The sequence below is a fragment of the Patella vulgata genome, chromosome 4 (genome assembly GCF_932274485.2).
Source record: "Patella vulgata chromosome 4, xgPatVulg1.2, whole genome shotgun sequence".
Lineage (NCBI taxonomy): Eukaryota > Metazoa > Mollusca > Gastropoda > Patellidae > Patella > Patella vulgata.
This window is the reverse complement of record NC_065882.2, coordinates 11,943,543-11,961,850: the sequence shown is the minus strand read 5'-3', so window position 1 is coordinate 11,961,850 and position 18,308 is coordinate 11,943,543. Positions and strand designations below refer to the sequence as shown.

The 18,308-nt window shown below is 36.7% G+C and overlaps 1 protein-coding gene across 4 annotated transcripts in view; it reads left to right on the top strand.

The window, feature by feature from the left end:
* The window catches only part of LOC126819492 (aryl hydrocarbon receptor nuclear translocator homolog), a 31,477-nt gene extending 13,404 nt beyond the window's left edge, over positions 1 to 18,073 (top strand). For all 4 annotated transcript variants that reach the window (XM_050547596.2, XM_050547595.2, XM_050547594.2 and 1 more), the window contains 10 exons: positions 365 to 457; positions 1,125 to 1,242; positions 4,316 to 4,345; positions 5,165 to 5,359; positions 6,768 to 6,948; positions 7,937 to 8,043; positions 8,565 to 8,715; positions 9,439 to 9,802; positions 10,446 to 10,515; positions 12,209 to 18,073. In XM_050547596.2, coding sequence (XP_050403553.1) covers positions 365 to 457; positions 1,125 to 1,242; positions 4,316 to 4,345; positions 5,165 to 5,359; positions 6,768 to 6,948; positions 7,937 to 8,043; positions 8,565 to 8,715; positions 9,439 to 9,802; positions 10,446 to 10,515; positions 12,209 to 12,396 — 1,497 coding nt within the window. In that variant the 3' untranslated portion in view covers positions 12,397 to 18,073. The remainder of the gene's footprint in view (positions 1 to 364; positions 458 to 1,124; positions 1,243 to 4,315; positions 4,346 to 5,164; positions 5,360 to 6,767; positions 6,949 to 7,936; positions 8,044 to 8,564; positions 8,716 to 9,438; positions 9,803 to 10,445; positions 10,516 to 12,208) is intronic.
* The last annotated feature ends 235 nt before the right edge of the window (positions 18,074 to 18,308 follow it).

Here is an 18,308-nt window from a genome sequence, read left to right as displayed (position 1 = left end):
TAAGAAAACATAGTTTTTGGATAATTTTTTTTTTTATTTGATCAATGACACATTTAAATGCATTTTTAGCATAAAAACAGTTATTTCTTTCAACTGCAAATTTTCCGAGATATAGATATTGTCAACCATTTCGGTATCGATTGCCAGCCCTGCATTAAACCCCATTTAATTTATAATTTAATTGCAAGAATTCTCATTAGTAGAAGGCATAGAATCAATAGTGAATGATATCAGTTTCACAGTGTATGTTTAGTGTTTTTGATGATGAAATTTAATTGTAAGAATTCTCATTAGTAAAAGGCACGATATCAGTTTCACAGTGTATATTTAGTGTTTTTAATGATGTATGTTTGTTTTCTTTCAGTCAGCTGATGGATTTTTATTCGTTGTACAATGTGATACTGGACGTATAATTTATGTTTCGGATTCTGTTACACCTGTTCTTAATCAAACTCAGGTAAAATAAACTATAACAAAGTGAAAAAGGGTTGAGGTGTCCAAGTTCAGATTTGTGGTCGATTCCATGATGTAGTAGGGGTTTTTGAATGTGTAATACAGTATAATTCAACATGGCGCCTGCTGGTATTTAGGAATAGAAATTTGGTGTATACGGGTAGCTCGGATCGGGGAGTAACATAGGCTAGGCGACATTGGCCTACCGCTTCCAGAGTTACAGGCACAACCCAAGCAGCACCGGGTTATCCGCTTGTCTCTTATAAAATATCTGCCCCGTTCTCTTATAATGGTTCAGGGAGGGTGGGGTGTGTGGCCGAATGGTTAGCACATCCGCGCTGTATCACAAGGTCTGTCATTGAGTCCACTGGTATGGTTTCGAATCCCCGGTTGTACGTGACGAGGAGTAGGGTCGCCTATCCAACCTCATGGGTTTTCTCTGGGTCCTCCAGTTTCCTCCCACTGCTAAAGACCCCTATGCGCAAGCGAATTATTGAAATAAAAATTGAACCGAAATGACTTAGTTTGTGTCGAGTGTCCTGTAAATCGGGACTTTTAGTGCACAAGTTCATGCATTACCATGACAACTGAAGTCAAATTATGTGCACAAATAAGGCCATGAACACCCCTAAATAGACTAAATATAGTATATTGTTGTCTTGTTTTTCCAGTCTGATTGGTTTGGTAATGTTTTATATGAATTGGTTCATCCTGATGATATAGAGAAAGTTAGAGAACAGCTTTCTACCACAGAATCTCAAAATACTGGACGCATCCTTGATTTAAAAAGTAAGTTTCAAAAACTGAACGTAATCCCTACAATTAGATCAGCTCATTTAAATAAATTAAAATCTTTAATTATCATTTAACGGATATCTAATTCAACACAGGGTACAATTTTATGGATACACAATTACTGAGTTTAATATTAAGGATACTCTCATCTTTATCATAAGGTCTGTCATTGAGTCAACTGGCCTGGTTTCGATTCCCCGGTTGTATGTGACAAGGAGTAAGGTCGCCTGTCCAACCTCGTTTGTTTTCTCCTTGTTATTCAATTTCCTCCCACTGTTAAAGACCCCTACGTGCAAGCGAATTATTAAAATAAAATTGAACCTTGTTAGTCCCAAAATGACCCTCCCTCTGTCTGTCTCTCTCTCTCTCTCTCTCTCTCTCTCTCTCTCTCAATCTTACATAATGTATCTTTAAATGTTAAATTTGAATAAGTAGAAAAATTAGTTATTATCTGAAAGATGTGGCTTTAATACATATAATTATTATAATTTCATTTTTGTCCCCCGCCTTTCGAAGAAAGCAGGGGACTATTAAAATGGGTTCGTCCGTCTGTCTGTCTGTCTGTCTGTCTGTCCGTCTGTCTGTCCGTCTGTCTGTCCGTCTGTCTGTCCGTCACACTTTTTGGGACACAATAACTCTCTTCCTAATTGAGCTAGAATGTTCAAACTTGGTGTATGTGTTTATTAGGTCAATGCCTTGATGGAGTGCGAAGATGAGCATTTTCCGCTTAGGGTAAGCAGAGATAAGCAATTTGATTGGTTGATGCTTTGGGACACGATAACTCTCTTCCTAATTGGTGTATGTGTTGATTAGGCCAATGCCTTGATGGAGTTCGAAGATGAGCATTTTCCGCTTAGGGTAAGCACGATAACTCTCTTCCTAATTGAGCTAGAATGTTCAAACTTGGTGTATGTGTTGATTAGGTCAATGCCTTGATGGAGTTCGAAGATGGAGTGCGAAGATGAGCATTTTCCGCTTAGGGTAAGCAGAGATAAGCAATTTGATTGGTTGATACTTTGGGGCACGATAACTCTCTTCCTAATTGAGCTAGAATGTTCAAACTTGGTGTATGTGTTGATTAGGTCAATGCCTTGATGGAGTTCGAAGATGGAGTGCGAAGATGAGCATTTTCCGCTTAGGGTAAGCAGAGATAAGCAATTTGATTGGTTGATGCTTTGGGACACGATAACTCTCTTCCTAATTGGTGTATGTGTTGATTAGGCCAATGCCTTGATGGAGTTCGAAGATGAGCATTTTCCGCTTAGGGTAAGCAGAGATAAGCAATTTGATTGGTTGATGCTTTGGGACACGATAACTTTGAATTGAGCTAGAATGTTCAAACTTGGTGTATGTGTTTATTAGGTCAATGCCTTGATGGAGTTCGAAGATGAGCATTTTCCGCTTAGGGTAAGCAGAGATAAGCAATTTGATTGGTTGATACTTTGGGGCACGATAACTCTCTTCCTAATTGAGCTAGAATGTTCAAACTTGGTGTATGTGTTGATTAGGTCAATGCCTTGATGGAGTTCGAAGATGAGCATTTTCCGCTTAGGGTAAGCAGAGATAAGCAATTTGATTGGTTGATGCTTTGGGACACGATAACTTTAGTTCTAATTAAGTGAGATTGATGAAACTTGGTGTATAGTTTCATTACAGTAATACCTTGTTATCTAAATTATCCCCCTTTGGTGATACAGTTTTTAGCATATAAACTAGATAATAATTATTCGGTTGACACACAATCAACGGCATAGAATACACGATGGCACAAGCTATAATAATTATTGATATAAAATATTATTTTATCGCAATTTAGCTGATATATAACTGGATAGCCCTCATAAATAAGTAGTGGAAGGAGGGAATCGATTTTCATATTCCGTTTTCCTGCAAATGTTATTTAACTTCTTTATTATATAATATTTGTATTTTTGTCCCCCGCCTTTCGAAGAAAGCAGGGGACTATTAAAATCGGTGTGTCTGTCCGTCCGTCACACTTTTTGGGACACAATAACTCTCTCTAACTGAGCCAGAATGTTCAAACTTGGTGTAGGTGTTTATTAGGTCAATGCCTTGATGGAGTTCAAAGATGAGCATTTTCTGCTTAGTGTTAGCAGAGATAAGCAATTTGATTGGTTGATGCTTTGGGACACGATAACTTTAGTTCTAATTAAGTGAGAGTGATGAAACTTGGTGTATAGCTTCATTACATCAATACCTTGACTAAGTTCGATAATGAGCATTTTCTGCTTAGGGTAAGCAGAGCGATAAGCAATTTGATTGGCCGAGACTTTGGAACACAATAACTCCCCTTCTAATTGAGGTAGAATGTTCAAACTTGGTGTAGGTGTTAATTAGGTCAATGTCTTGATGGAGTTCGAACATGAGCATTTTGTGCTTAGGTTAAGCAGAGATAAGCAATTTGATTGGTCAAGATTTTGGAACACAATAACTCTCATTCTAGTTGAGTTAGAATGTTCACACTTGGCGTAGGTGTCTGATAGGTGAATGCCTTGATGGAGATTGAAGATGAGAATTTTCTGCTTAGGGTAAGCAGGGATAAGCAATTTGATTGGTTGATGCTTTGGGACACGATAACTTTAGTTCGAATTAAGTGAGAGTGAGGACACTTGGTGTATAGCTTTATTACATCAATACCTTGACTTAGTTCGATAATGAATATTCTCTGCTGTCATGTCATGGCTGAGTTCAATGATTTACATTAGTCGATGCTTTGGGACAAGATAACTTTGATTCTATCTGATGGAGAGTGCTGAAACTTAGTGTATAGTTTGATTGCTCGATACTTTTGAAAAAAATAAATGTGCGATTAATAAATATGTGTCATCTATTTATTTTTGGATTTCGGCGGGGGACATCAGCCTCACTGTTGGCTTGTTAAATACATGTATGGTACTACAATAAGGTTTTAGTTTGGAAAAACTGCACAAAAGAACATTGATGGAACAATAAATAAATAAAAAAACAGAATAAAACACAAGTAAATTCACTAGATTATTGGATTTTTTCTCCTCATAGCATTTGTTATTTTGTGTTTATTTTGTAGCTGGTACAGTCAAGAAAGAAGGTCATCAATGTAAGTTATATTTAATTGTGTAATTACTTTAATCCTCCAGCACCTGGGTTACCTGAAATACCTGAAATTTTCAAGTGAAAGCCCAGGGCCGGATTCCTAGAAAATTCTTAGATTTTAAGTAGATGTTCATTTAAGTAAACTTACCTTATTTTGTGTTCCCAGAAAATTCTTAAGAACGTTCTTGTGCTTAGATTTTAAGCAGACGACAAATTTATGACGTAATTCGCATACGAAAGTTGTTTTTATGACGTTAAAGAGCATCGTAGTCTCAGTTTATGGTAAACTTTACCAGTCACAATGTGCTTAGACTTATACTTGACTTGTGCTTACATAAGAATGGTCTTACTAGGGACGGTATTTTTATAAGTTTCTTACGTAAGAAAAAGTGAAGCATAACTTTGTGCTTACTTTAAGAATTTTCTAGGAACTGGGCCCAGGTCTGACAGCAGGTTAAATTGTGTAATTTGATGCACCTTTAAGTGAAATGGCTAGTGTTTGTTAAATGTTAAACCTATGTATAAAAAAAATTACGATAAGGCTAAAAGTTGAAAAAATATCTTGTTAGTCAAAAATTGATAGGCTGACAAAATGTCTTAGGAGAAATCCCTGGACTGAAAGCAAGTTGAATGGCACAATTTGAGTGATTTGGCTGGCGTCGAGTAGACATTTAACTCATATTTTTGGATTTATTTCAGCATCAGTAATGATGACTTCTATAATTAATTGGATTTTGAAATAAGGATAGGCTGTAGCACCGGTGTCCTTGTGTCTAGTATTACTAGTAGTAACAATAAACTCATATTTTTGGATTTATTTCAGCATCAATTAGATTATGTATGGGATCTAGACGAGGTTTTATTTGTCGTATGAAGATGGGAAGCGCTCACGTTGATCCTGTAACAGCCACTCACACAGTACGAATACGACAGCGCCAGACGTTGGGTCCGTCTCCAGATGGAAATCATTATTCTGTTGTCCATGTCACTGGTTACGTTAAAAACTGGCCCCCATCAGGTAATTTTGAACGTTAGATATATAAATTATTAAACACGAGCCAATCAAAGGTTGCAAGATTTCTACTGACAGATAATTATATTATCAACGCATATCAAATTACATGTATTACTCATAAAAGGGGACCTCGTGGGTTTTCTCCGGGTCCTCCGGTTTCCTCCCACTGCTAAAGACCCCTACGCGCTAGAGATGGCTCAATAACCTGGAGGACCTGTGTTCTCTCCCTGCGTTGGCCGAAAAAGTTCATCAGGAGCTGGGGATCACGTGGCTAAGTGGGTAAGACGCTGGCTCGCTAGCCTGGAGGTCGGGTGTTCGATCCCTGCATTGGCCGAGAAAGTTCATCTCGATTTTCCGGCGTGGTTCCCCCTTGTCAGTGATGCAGAATGGAGGGCCTGACAAGGACAGCTGCCTAGTCGTTCGGATGGGACGAAAAACCGAGGTCCCGTGTACACATTGGCGTGCACGTAAAAGATCCCTTGGCAGTTGGAATTCGATATAAGAGTAGGCCGTAGCGCCGCTGCCCGGGCAAAATTTCCCTCATAGCACACTGTATGGCGTATGCCCGTCTTCAATTAGCCCAGGTTAGGTGCAGAAGAGTAGGACGTTAAACCCCATTTCATTTCATTTCATCAGGAGCTTCCAGCACAGTTCCTCCTTGTCACTGGTGCAGGACTGAGGGCCTAGCAAGGGATAATGTAAAGTCATTCGGATGGGACAAAAAACAAATCAAGTGTACACATTGGCATGCACGCAAAAGATCCTGTGAAATCTGGAATTTGAAATAGTGCCACTGTCGGCCGAGCAAAATTTCCATAATAGACACTGTGCCTTATGCTTGTCTTCATTAGCCTAGTTGGAGCAGAACAGTAGGACGTTAAACCCCATTTCATTTCATTTACTCATAAAATGTGTATGATTTATAAGAGGATGCCACATTGCCAACCATAGAAGTTTTCAGTATGTTCAGACTTTATTTCTACTTGACACATCACTGGAACCAGGATCAGGGAGCACATTAAACTGTCATTAAGAGCCCATATATCAATTGATCAAATTTAAAATTGTATTACTCACTTTAGTCAATAATCAAGTGCCACAATATATTCAAGATCTACTCACACGGTACTCGGTATGAATTCATTATTAGTTGTTCTTTGAACACAAAAATTATCTTCTCTGGAGTTGTAGCACTTTTTCTCTGGAGTTATCTACCCTTAGACATCAAAAAAGTTTTTGTTGAGTGGACATTAAACCCCATTTCTTTCTCACTTCTGACAGTTGTGGTTTAAGTCCCTCTCATCAGTCATGAAAAGATACATATTGTTTTGAAAATAACCACTTGTCATTTAATTTGATTGGAATAATTTGTTTGGAATTGTTTGATTGTAATAATTTCTTTTTATATTAGGTGTACAGATGGATCGTAATGAAGGAGATGATCAAGGAGGCAGCCATTGTTGTTTGGTAGCTATTGGTAGATTACAGGTAACCTCAACACCTAACTGTAGCGATCTGATGGGACCTAACTCTGCTACAGAATTCATCTCACGGCACAGTACTGACGGAAAATTTACTTTTGTCGATCAGAGGTTCGTAGATTTCATGGTCTGTTTTATTATAAAACAATCTGGTTAAAACACAGATCCTATTTCATTTCGTTTTTTTATAGTTCAAAGTGTCGTTTAACTTGTCTATACTATACTAGGATCTGAAAGAGTTGTTATATAACCCACATTCTGGATGGTGTGAGGAATTAGCCAATGAAACAGTCTGTTACAGCGATTTTTTTGTCGTGAGGTGCTGGAACTGTTAATAACCCACTAGAAATATAAACGCTGATTGGTTAATCAAATGTCTGATGTCATAGGGTCAAAAGCCACTTGTATGACCTCTGATGCGACCTTCCACTACAAATGGTCAGATCTTCATGTAGTGTAGGCCATCGAAAGTATAAAAAAATTAAAATGAAATATAGATCTGTATTTTAATCAGATTGATTATAAAATAGCCTGATGTCAGAATAAAATTTAAAAGTGTGTCAATTATATAAGTGAACCAACTTTAGACATTTGGTCTAAACAGGGTCTTGTTGTAAATTTATTATCTTAAAAATATTCTTATCAATGTTTTGGTAATTTTTAGCTTCTGATTGTCATTTGCATTCTTTGGAGAATATCATTATGGAAGAGCTAGATCTGCCTATTGCAGGTCTTTATTTGGCCATAAATGTTATCTAAATTATTAAATAGACATTAATTGACTTATCAAGACCATAATCAACTCTCGATGCCATCGTTAGCCTGCGATATTTAGTGGATTAGAATACATTTTGTGATGGATAATATAACGTAAAAATGAATAGTCAAGACTTTGTTTATTATCGTACCAACCGTAGTAATGACGATTGAGTCTAGCCTAAAATTAAATTAAATCAAAGTAATTTGACTGATATTTTCATCATATTCTGTTTTCATTATCTATTTTTTTAACTATTATAATGAGAACTGTCGGCTCTGTATCTAATCTTACCTAATGTCTCTTTAAGTATGTGTTTATCTGTAATATGTTTATTTACAGGGTGACCCCAGTGTTAGGATATCAACCACAAGATTTATTGGGTAAACCAGCGTTTGATTTTTATCATCCAGAAGATCAAGCCCATATGAAGGAAACGTTTGATCAAGGTTTGTTTTTATGTGTTAAATATCTTTTTTCTGAGCTCATAATGTAGCAAAGTATCTGATTTAGGAATTTTCAGCTTGTGTTGGACGGGAGGGTGGATGTCCGAATGGTTAGCATGTGTGCGTTGTATCATAAGGTCTGTCATTGAGTCAACTGGCCTGGTTTCGATTCCCCGGTTGTAAATGGCAAGGAGTAGGGTCGCCTGTCCGATCACATGGGTTTTCTCTGGGTCCTCCGGTTTCCTCCCACTGCTAAAGACCCCTAGACGCAAGCGAATTATAGAAATAAAATTGAACCATGTGTTAGTCCCGAAATGACCTAGTTTGTGTCAAGTGGACGTTAAACCCCATTTCCCTCTCCCTCTCTGTGCCTGGCAAGCTATCTTTTATTTGTTTTATAACTTGGTGGAGCTTAGCTTAGAAATAAAATTTGTTAATGTTAACCTCAAAATATGTTGCACCTTAAACACCTTGTCCTTCCTTCTATCTGCAGGTTCCCTCATTGTGATAATTTATATTTTCAGTGTTAAAGTTGAAAGGTCAAGTGATGTCAATCATGTACCGTTTCCGTGCATCTAATCGTGAATGGGTGTGGTTACGAACCAGTAGTTTCAGTTTTCAGAATCCCTATACAGATGAAGTCGAGTACATAGTTTGTACCAATACTTCAGCCAAGTAAGTCAGTTTACTTTATTATTTCCTTTTGCCTTCTATGGGGGAGCCACAGTGGCTAGGTGAGTAAGACGCTGGCTCGCTAGCCTGGATGTCGCGGGTTCGATCATGGTGTTGGCTGAGAAAGTTCTTGATTTTCCGGCGTTGTTTCCCCTTGTCAGTGGTGCATAATGGAGGGCCTGACAAGGACAGCTGTCCAGTCTTTCCGATGGTACGAAAAACGAGGTCCCGCGTGTACGTAAAAGTTCCCTTGGCAGTTGGAATTCGATATAAGAGTAAGCTGTAACGTTGCTGCCCGGGCAAAAGTTCTCTCATAGCACACTGTATGGCTATGCCCGTCTTCATTAGCCTAGTCGGAGCAGAACAGTAGGCCATCATTTCATTTCATGTTGCCTTCTATGGGTGTGGGGATGTGTAGGCGAGTGGTCTAATTGCTGTGCTTTATATCATAAGGTCTGTAATTGAGTCAACTGACTTGGTTTTGATTCCCAGCTTGTACGTTACAAGGAGTAGGGTTGCCTGTCCAACCTCGTTGGTTTTCTCCCCGTCCTCCTGTTTCCTCCCACTGTAATACGAAGTGATATCTGATGTTCTGGAAAAAAAGTAAGCATGCATACTTTGTGCATAACATCTGTCATGTTATCAAGTTACATCATTTAATTCTTGCCCTAGTTTTGTTTTTCTTTATTTGTAGAAGTTTTTATTTCTTTTTCTTCTGAATTATAGAAGTGTCCAGCAGAGTTCAACTGGTCAAAGTTTGTCTGATCCATCCGCTGAACCCCAACCTACAATCAACACCTATCCTGCCCAGAGGACCTTGGCGCCAGAACATATAGGACTGCCAGGAACACCTCTAAAGTCAGATTACAGAGTCCCAGAAAATCCCCACTACGCTGATGTCTATCATATGGCAGGAAGAACAGTCCAACCTGACGTTTACGGAGCTTACCCACAGACAATAAAATATCCGCCACATTCTGCTTCAAACCCCATGGGATTGTCACAGGGTTCTGGTTCAGGTTCATTGAGTATGAGACGTAGTCCGGCACAGAGTGGTTGGGCTCCTCAAGGTCCCTACGCAAGAAATGAGGTAAATAGTGGTGTAATCTTTTGAATGGTGGTGAGATCGGGTGGCCAAATGGTTCTAATGCTTGCACTTTGGATCATTAGATCATGTCATTGGGTCAAGGGCCATGGTTTTGATCCCAGGTGTGACACAGAATAAGGTCATCTGTCTACCCTTTCTCCATTTTATGGGGTCCACGGTGGCTGAGTGGGATTTTCCGGCGTGGTTTCTCCCTGTCAGTGGTGCAGGACGGAGGGTCTGACACGGACAGCTGTTTAGTCATTCGGATGAGACAGAAGACTGAGGTCCCGTGTACACATTTCCTCCCACTGCTAAAGACGCCTGTCCAACCTTGTGGGTTTTCTCCGGGTCCTCCGGTTTCCTCCCACTGCTAAAGACCCCTACGCGCAAGCGAATTATTGAAATAAAATTGAACCATATGTTAGTCCCAAAATGACCTAGTCTGTGTTGAGTGAACTTTAAACCCCATTTCTCTCTACCACCGAAAGCGTTAAAAACAATGAAAATATATACAAACCTTTAAACAGAATAGAAAAACAGAAGTCTATCGGCAGTCATATTGTTGTTTTTTTGTAATTTGTGCCTATGAACAACCACTTTGTTTGAATTTAGCTATTATTATTATATATATATTTTTTTTTATCAGGGTACAACAGATTATCCATCGTCAGGAAGTGCTACTTATAATCAAATTAGTCCGAATACCAGCTCACCTGGTAAGTATTTCATTTGTAGAATCAAGTGGTGGGTTTACTATCAGAGTAAATTGATTTAAACACCCCTTGGGGGTAATTTTAAAAGCTGACAAACTGGAACGCATGCTTTAGTTGTTTTATAGATATTTTTATACGCCCACATTGAAATGTGGTTGTATATTGTTGTCACCCCCGTCCGTCCGTCCGGCGTCCACAATTGCTTGTGGACGCTCTAGAGGCTAAAGTTAATACCCGATTGACTTTAAATTTATACACAGTGTTTAAGGTCATGAGACGAAGAAGCCTATTGATTTTCAGCGATTTCAGATAATTACTGCCAGAGTTATGGTCCTTGATCACTTTCAAAAATCTTGTGGACGCTCTAGAAGCCAAAGTTAATATCCGATTGACTTTAAATTTTTACACAGTGTTTAATGTCATGAGACGAAAAAGCCTATTGATTTTTAGCGATTTCCAATAATTACTGCCAGAGTTATGGCCCTTGATCCCTTTGAAAAATCTTGTCGACGCTCTAGAGGCTAAAGTTAATATCCGATTGACTTTAAATTTATACACAGTGTTTAATGTCATGATAAGTTCTGCCAGAGTTATGGCCCTTGATCACTTTGAAAAATCTTGTGGACGCTCTAGAGGCTTAAGTTAATATCCGATTGACTTTAAATTTATACACAGTGTTTAATGTCATAAGACGAAGAAGCCTATTGATTTTCGGTGATTTCTGATAAGTACTGCCAGAGTTATGGCCCTTGATCACTTTGAAAAATCTTCTGACACTCTAGAGGCTAAAGTTATCATCCGATTGACTTCAGATTGATACACAGAGTTTAAGGTCTTGAGACGAACAAGTATATTGATTTTCAATGAATTTTTATGACTTGAACAACTAAATCCATGATGTTAAAAGTTTTCTATACTAAACATTAGCATGGGGCAGAACTTTATAAAAACCAAACAAATTCTAATGGTTTTCTGATAATTACTTAATTAGTTGTTACTCTTTATCAGATTTTAATGTATTATAAATGTTTAACTACCGAAAAAAGTAAAAATATGTGACAACTCTTGTTGACTCCCCGGACGATTTAGCTGCTTTGGGCGTATGTTTCGTTGCCTGGCAACCTATCTTAGTATAAATTACGAAGACAGAATCACCCATTTCTGATGTGGTATTGGCAAGAAATATTCACTTTTCATTCCTGTTTGTAAATGTATCTAGTGCAATACAAGATAAATGTGTGACTCTATTCAGTCTTGCTTGATAAAACACACACCCTGATCTGACCTCTTTATTGGTATTCATTATTGTGCATTGACTGTACAGTGCAGTGGACACTTACGGCTAGCCCCCCGGATCCATTCACTTAATCTGATATGTACGTTTGTTTGTGATTTCTGCGTATTGTGTCTTGTCTGTAAATTTGTTTTGTGTAATTGCTTGTGTCTGGTGCAGTCCCCCTGCACTTAATATTAAGAGTTCAAGATTGTCAATTATTATATGTTCCCATTCACGAAAAAACAAGGTCCCATTAACACATTGGTATGCATGCAAAAGAACCCTTGACAGTTGAAATTTGATATAAGAAGAGTAGGTCGTAGTGCCGCTGTCTGGGCAAAAGTGCAGAAATGTAGGACTTTAAACACCATTTGATTTTGATTTTGTGTAATAAATTTAATATGATTTATTTTTAAACAGGTAACCCTAACATGTGGCCACAATGGCAAGGTGCCCAGACTGACGGAAACCCACAGACCAACCCTCAAACTACGGCCACCCAGCCCCAGTCTAATACAGAAGAATTTGGTGATATGTTCCGGATGTTGGACCAACCTGCCAGTGAATTTACCGATTTATCCGGCATGTTCAACACATTTACAGAGTGATGTGCTTGGGTTCCGTTCTGATTTTGGTGCATGCATTTATTGCTATCAAATTTGGTGCATGTGCATTTCATGTCTAATTTATGTATGTATGTTTCTGCCTTTGTACTTATGACGAATGGGAAGTATGACTCGATACGTTTATAAAACGTATCTGAACGAAAGAGAAGATATTTGTAGTTGTTGTCTTTTTCCTTATAAGCGTCGGTATTGGTCAGTTTATACGCTGTCGTATATTGGTTTATCGATAGCGAGTGATTTAGGTCGATCATCGATCGAATCTCAGACGCAACTCTAATGTCAAAATGACTATTTTGTTTTGTTGAACATCATATTTTCATCATGGTGCTGGCCAGGGTAAGAGAAAGGGAAATCAACACTTCTCCCATAGTATTGGATTTATTCCACGTTTTGTCGAAAAAAGATTCCAAAAATTGCGAAAGAATTGGCATATGCTTTTGTATACACCTACATTAAAATGTGGTCATGTATTGTTATCATTCGAGTGTGATGAGCTTATTTTAGTGCTTGGATGAATTTGCAGGTTGCATGCATGTTTTGATTCCTGGCAACCTATCTTTGATAAATGCAATCATATGTAAGATTTATTGTTCATTGATTTGATTTACAATTTTTGACTTTTTTTCTTTTAATACCAAAGTTTTTTTTGTGCCATTCCACTTGAAATGACAAGACCTTTAAGAAATTTTTAGTCTTATGTCAATCTTTTTAAATATATTTTAAATGATTACTATGAAGAGTTACTCCCCTTCCCTATTGAATTATAAATGAATATATTTGTATAATTCAGTTTTTGATAGAAAATAATTTTACCCTTTCTGAAAACCCCAAAGTAAATTGTCATTCATTTACAAACCATTAATGTTTAGAGTAGCGTCATATTGTTATGATCGATTCCGCGATCCACATCATCATCTGATGGACCTCCATTATTAGTCAATCTGATTCAAATACAGATCTATATTTCGTTTCGTTCTTTTATATTTTTGATCGTAGCCTACATTACATGAAGATCTGACAAGTTGAATAGGAAGGTCGTGTCAGGGGTTGTACGACCGGCTTTTGACCCTATGACGTCAGACATTGATTAATCAATCAGCATTGATGTTTCTAGTGGTTTACCAACAGTTCCATGCAGGAAATGCCAAGAAAACGCTGTAACGGGTGTTTTCATTGGCTAATCCCTAACTTCGGCCAAAACGCGGGTTATATGACAAGTCGTCCAAATCCTAATGTAGTAAAGGCAAATAAAACGAAATTTTGAACTATAAAAAACGAAACGAAATAGTATCTGTTTTAATCAGATGGATTATTGGTATAATGTTTATGATTTTGTTAGTTAAAGCATTATTGATGATATTCAAATTAGTACTCATGCTGTACATTTGACTAAATGTATTTAACTCCACTGATCGTCATTTGGATAATATTTAAATTTTTATACTTAATCCATGCTAAAATATATATATTAAAGATACATTATGGGAGATTAGATATAGAGCTGGCAGTTCTCACTATAATAGTTGAAAACTAAATACTGTAAAGGAAATTTGCTGAAAATTTCAGTCAAATTGATCCACTATGAACCAAGATTTTTCGCCTAGCCTCAATCATCATTACTAAAGTCGGTAGGATAAAAAACATAGTTATGATTATCCATTTCATGATTAAATTATGAATGGAAGTTGAACAGCAAATCGGAACCTAATGTATAGCTCTTGCATAATGTATATTTAACATTTATTGCGGCACTGGCTTATGTATGTCGTCTGCTGAGGATGTCCAAGGTTTTGGAGCATTTTCCATTAATCATATCTTTGTAAATACTGAACGGAATTGAACCATTTTTGGACAGATATTCTTTTTATAACCCATATTTCATAATCCTGTAATGGCAAGGGATTCCAAGTCCTTATAATGATGATCGGGGGTATGGATGGTCGAATGGTTAATACATGCGCGTGAAATCACAAGATCTGTCATTGAGTCAACTGCCGTGGGTTTCAATTCACCGCTGAACATGATAAAAGAACAGTATCGCCTGTCCAACCTTGTGACTTTTCTCCGGGTCCTCCCATTTCCTCACACTGCTAAAGACCCCTACACGCAATTGAATTATTGAAATAAAATTTAACCATATGTTAGTCAAGAAAGGACCTAGTTTGTGTCAAGTGGATGTTAAACCCCGTTTCTGTATAATGATGATCAGTGGTTATAGTAAAGAAGTTTTATATAGTATGAGGGCTTTAATGAGTTATAATCTCTCATAATCATTTATTTGTCAGTGAAATGTACATTTTTTAAAAAAAGGAATTCACAAAAATGGAGAAAAAAAAAACGTTTAAGAATTGTTCTAGAAATGTAATTGTAAAATCTTTCATTTATACTTTTTACCGGTATGTTGTTTTAAGAATAAAACATTGGTTATTATGATTGTGTTTTGGGTCATTCCATGTCTAATGGACCAAAAATTCGCAGATAGTTGTCAGGTGACCCCTCAGAAAATTATGAAAAAAAATATGTTATAGTACATACAAACTTATGTAAAAGTGCAAAGTTGTATGACTCTAGCATTGATAGTGACTGGATATGTATGACCTTTTGAATTGGGTCTACCCAATATTCTGTTATTCAGTTTTGGTATGATACAAAACTTTGTATGTACTATAACATATATTTTTTTTTGTAATATTCTGAGGGGGTCACCCAGCAAGCACTGGTCTACTTGACATAGAATGACCCTTTTGTGACAGATACAACCCCACAGATTTCTAGAGTTTCTTTTTGAATCTGTAGTTAAAAATGCATTATGTAAGAGTTACATCTGCCTTTTTTTTTCTGGTTTCAAATGTTATATAAACTATTATTTAGACATTTATTCACATAAGCCCATAATCAATTTTCTAGACCATCCGATGGCAGATCTAAATGGATTAGAACACCTGCGAGATTTAAAAATTTTACGATAAAATGGATAATCAATACTTAGTCTCGTTTGTTCAGTAGCGTTGCTATGATAAACAATCAAAGCTACTTCTTCCATATATTTCCATATATTGATTTTGCATTATCTATTTTCGAACTATTATAGCAAAAATAGCCAGCTCTTTATCTAAATCTTACATCTTTAAAGGGCATTACGGGAGATTAGATTAAGAGTTGACAACTCTCGCTATAATAATTAAAAAATAGATAACATAAATAAAACATGCTGAAAATTTCAGTCAAATTGCTCCACTCTGAACCAAGATATTAGCTTTTGAATTTTAGAATGGCCTCGATCATTATTAAAGTTTTTGTTATCTATTTTTACGTTTAATTATTTTTCAAAAAATGGATTCCAATCTGCTAAAAATCGCAGGCTAGCGATGGCGTCAAGAGTTGATTATGGTCTGGATAAGTTAATTAATGTCTATTTAATAATTTAGATAACATTTCGGACCTAAAGAAAGACCTGCAATGGGTAGATTTAGCTCTTGCATATTGTATATTTAAGTTTTATGGTTTTGTTTTATTTTTTTAAATCCTGGTTTTTACAAGTCAGAATATCAATATATCATTTTCTTGTGTTTTGTTCAAGAAGCGATTTATTATAGAGAAGTCTATATTATCATTGTAATTGTAAATATTTGATTCTATATTATACAGTATATATTATATATATTTTATGTGATGAAACCATTAATTATAATGTATTGTGTCTTATATCAGCAAATTGTATGGTCAATTGTATGAATGTGTTTTAAATTGAATTTGTCAAAATGAATTTGTTATGGAGTTATTCGAAGCATTCAGACTCTGTCGTCTATGAATAACCCATATTATCTCATGTTGACCTATATACTGGTTATCTCGTGTTGACCTATATACTGGTTATCTCGTGTTGACCTATATACTGGTTATCTCTGTTGACCTATATACTGGTTATCTCTGCTGACCTGTATATTGGTTATCTTTGACCTATGTACTGGTTATCCCGTGTTGACCTATATACTGGTTATCTCCCATTGACCTATATACTGGCTATCTCCTGTTGACCTATATACTAGTTATCTCATGTTGACCTATATACTGATTATCTCATGTTGACCTATATACTGATTATCTCTGTTTACCTATATACTGGTTATTCCATGATATTCTACTACTTCCAGGGCTGGATTAAGTTTGCATGAGGCACCTGGCTGAAAATGTCACTGGGGCCCTTACATCAACAGTGGAAAGGCCATGTTAGAGTATGGTTGAAAGATGGATTTATTTGGTACAAAGATATACGACATCTTAAATGACATATTTATTTATGGTACAAATTTTTTTTTTAGAACTAATTACGGGCCCCTTCTATATTGGGGCTGCCTTCAATATTGGGACTGCCTTCTATACTGGGACTGCCTTCAATATTGGGACCGTCTTCTATATAGGGAGCGCCGTCAATATTGGGGCCCCGGTCTATATAGGGGTCACCTCGCTGCAGCCTAGTCAGCCTCCTTCTTATTCAGACCCTGGATACTTCAGTCTATGGATACAACATCTCATGTTTTCTTTTATTATTTATGAACACTTCATTTCACACTATTTAAAGTTTTAAATCTAGTCAACGCAAGGTTCTCTCTCTCTCGCTTTTGAAATGCACAATCAGGTACATTTGGTTTTTAAATAAGTCTTTTTCCAGAAAAAATAATTGGGAAAATGTTTAGCGTTGGTCCCGAAGAGCAAAGAATCGAATGAATGTGGCTTGATCGACTTGTTCGGATAAAATGATTCTCCTTGTTTCTATTGGTCTTTCTAATATCCCAATCATATTCAATAGGGCTTTTGGTTTTCGACTGGTCTCGAAACTGTTGAGTTCTTCCTTTGGTACCTCATCACTTCGATATCCCACACCTTCAATCTAAGGTACCTTTCTGATTTTACAAAAGCGAAGAACATTTAATGTATGAAACCAAATTTAACCATTATATTGGCGTTTATGATAAAATCTATGTTATTGATAGTACCTCTATTAAAGGCATGTGATTAAGTATCATAAAGTATTTTAAACAATATTTTCCTAATGATGTCTCTAAATGATTTTAAATTAAAACAGGTAGAGGCCAGAGGGATAAGATTTATGTTAGTGATAAAAGTATTTTACATACCTTGATCTGAAATATATCATTAGTACCCTAATATATCATTTTTATACACCCATATTTTCATATGGATGTATATTGTTGTCGCCCCTGTCCGGTTGTCCGTTCACATTTTGTTTGTAGACACGCTTCGTCCATTTTTGATGAAAATTAAAACCTATGTTTATATCTGAAAGATCTCCGTTCCTTTTGTTGGACTGTAACATCCTGGATTATATATCCCCTTATTGTACGAAAATCGCATTTTTAACTTGATCTCTGTCCATCTTTTGCAACATGTGGGTGTATCTTGCAACCGCTTCTTGTATTCTAAAACTAGTGCCAAGCCCACTTAATGGTATGTTATGGATCAAGCACACCAATGATAAATGAAGGATGATGGTTATAACAAGATGGTGATAAGATATGTGAAATCAAATGTATAATAATGATTTTGTTTTTTTGTGTATATTTGTTGTTTGTTTTTGTAGAATGTATTATTATAATGATATACACATGGTACTTTATTAAAATCACCATATCTTTAATACTTGATTTATTTATTCATAGGATACCTGGCTTTGTCTGGGGCCCAAATTCATTGGTCTAAAACATTCAAGGGGTAATGCTGGTTAATATGATCCCACTTATGTGGGGGTGGAGGGCCTCGACGAAGCGTTATTCGCCAAAGGCCCCAAAATTTGTAGCCTAAAACATTTAAGGTGTCATGCTGGTTAATCTGATACCACATATGTTGGGGTGGAGCGCCTTGACGAAGCGTTA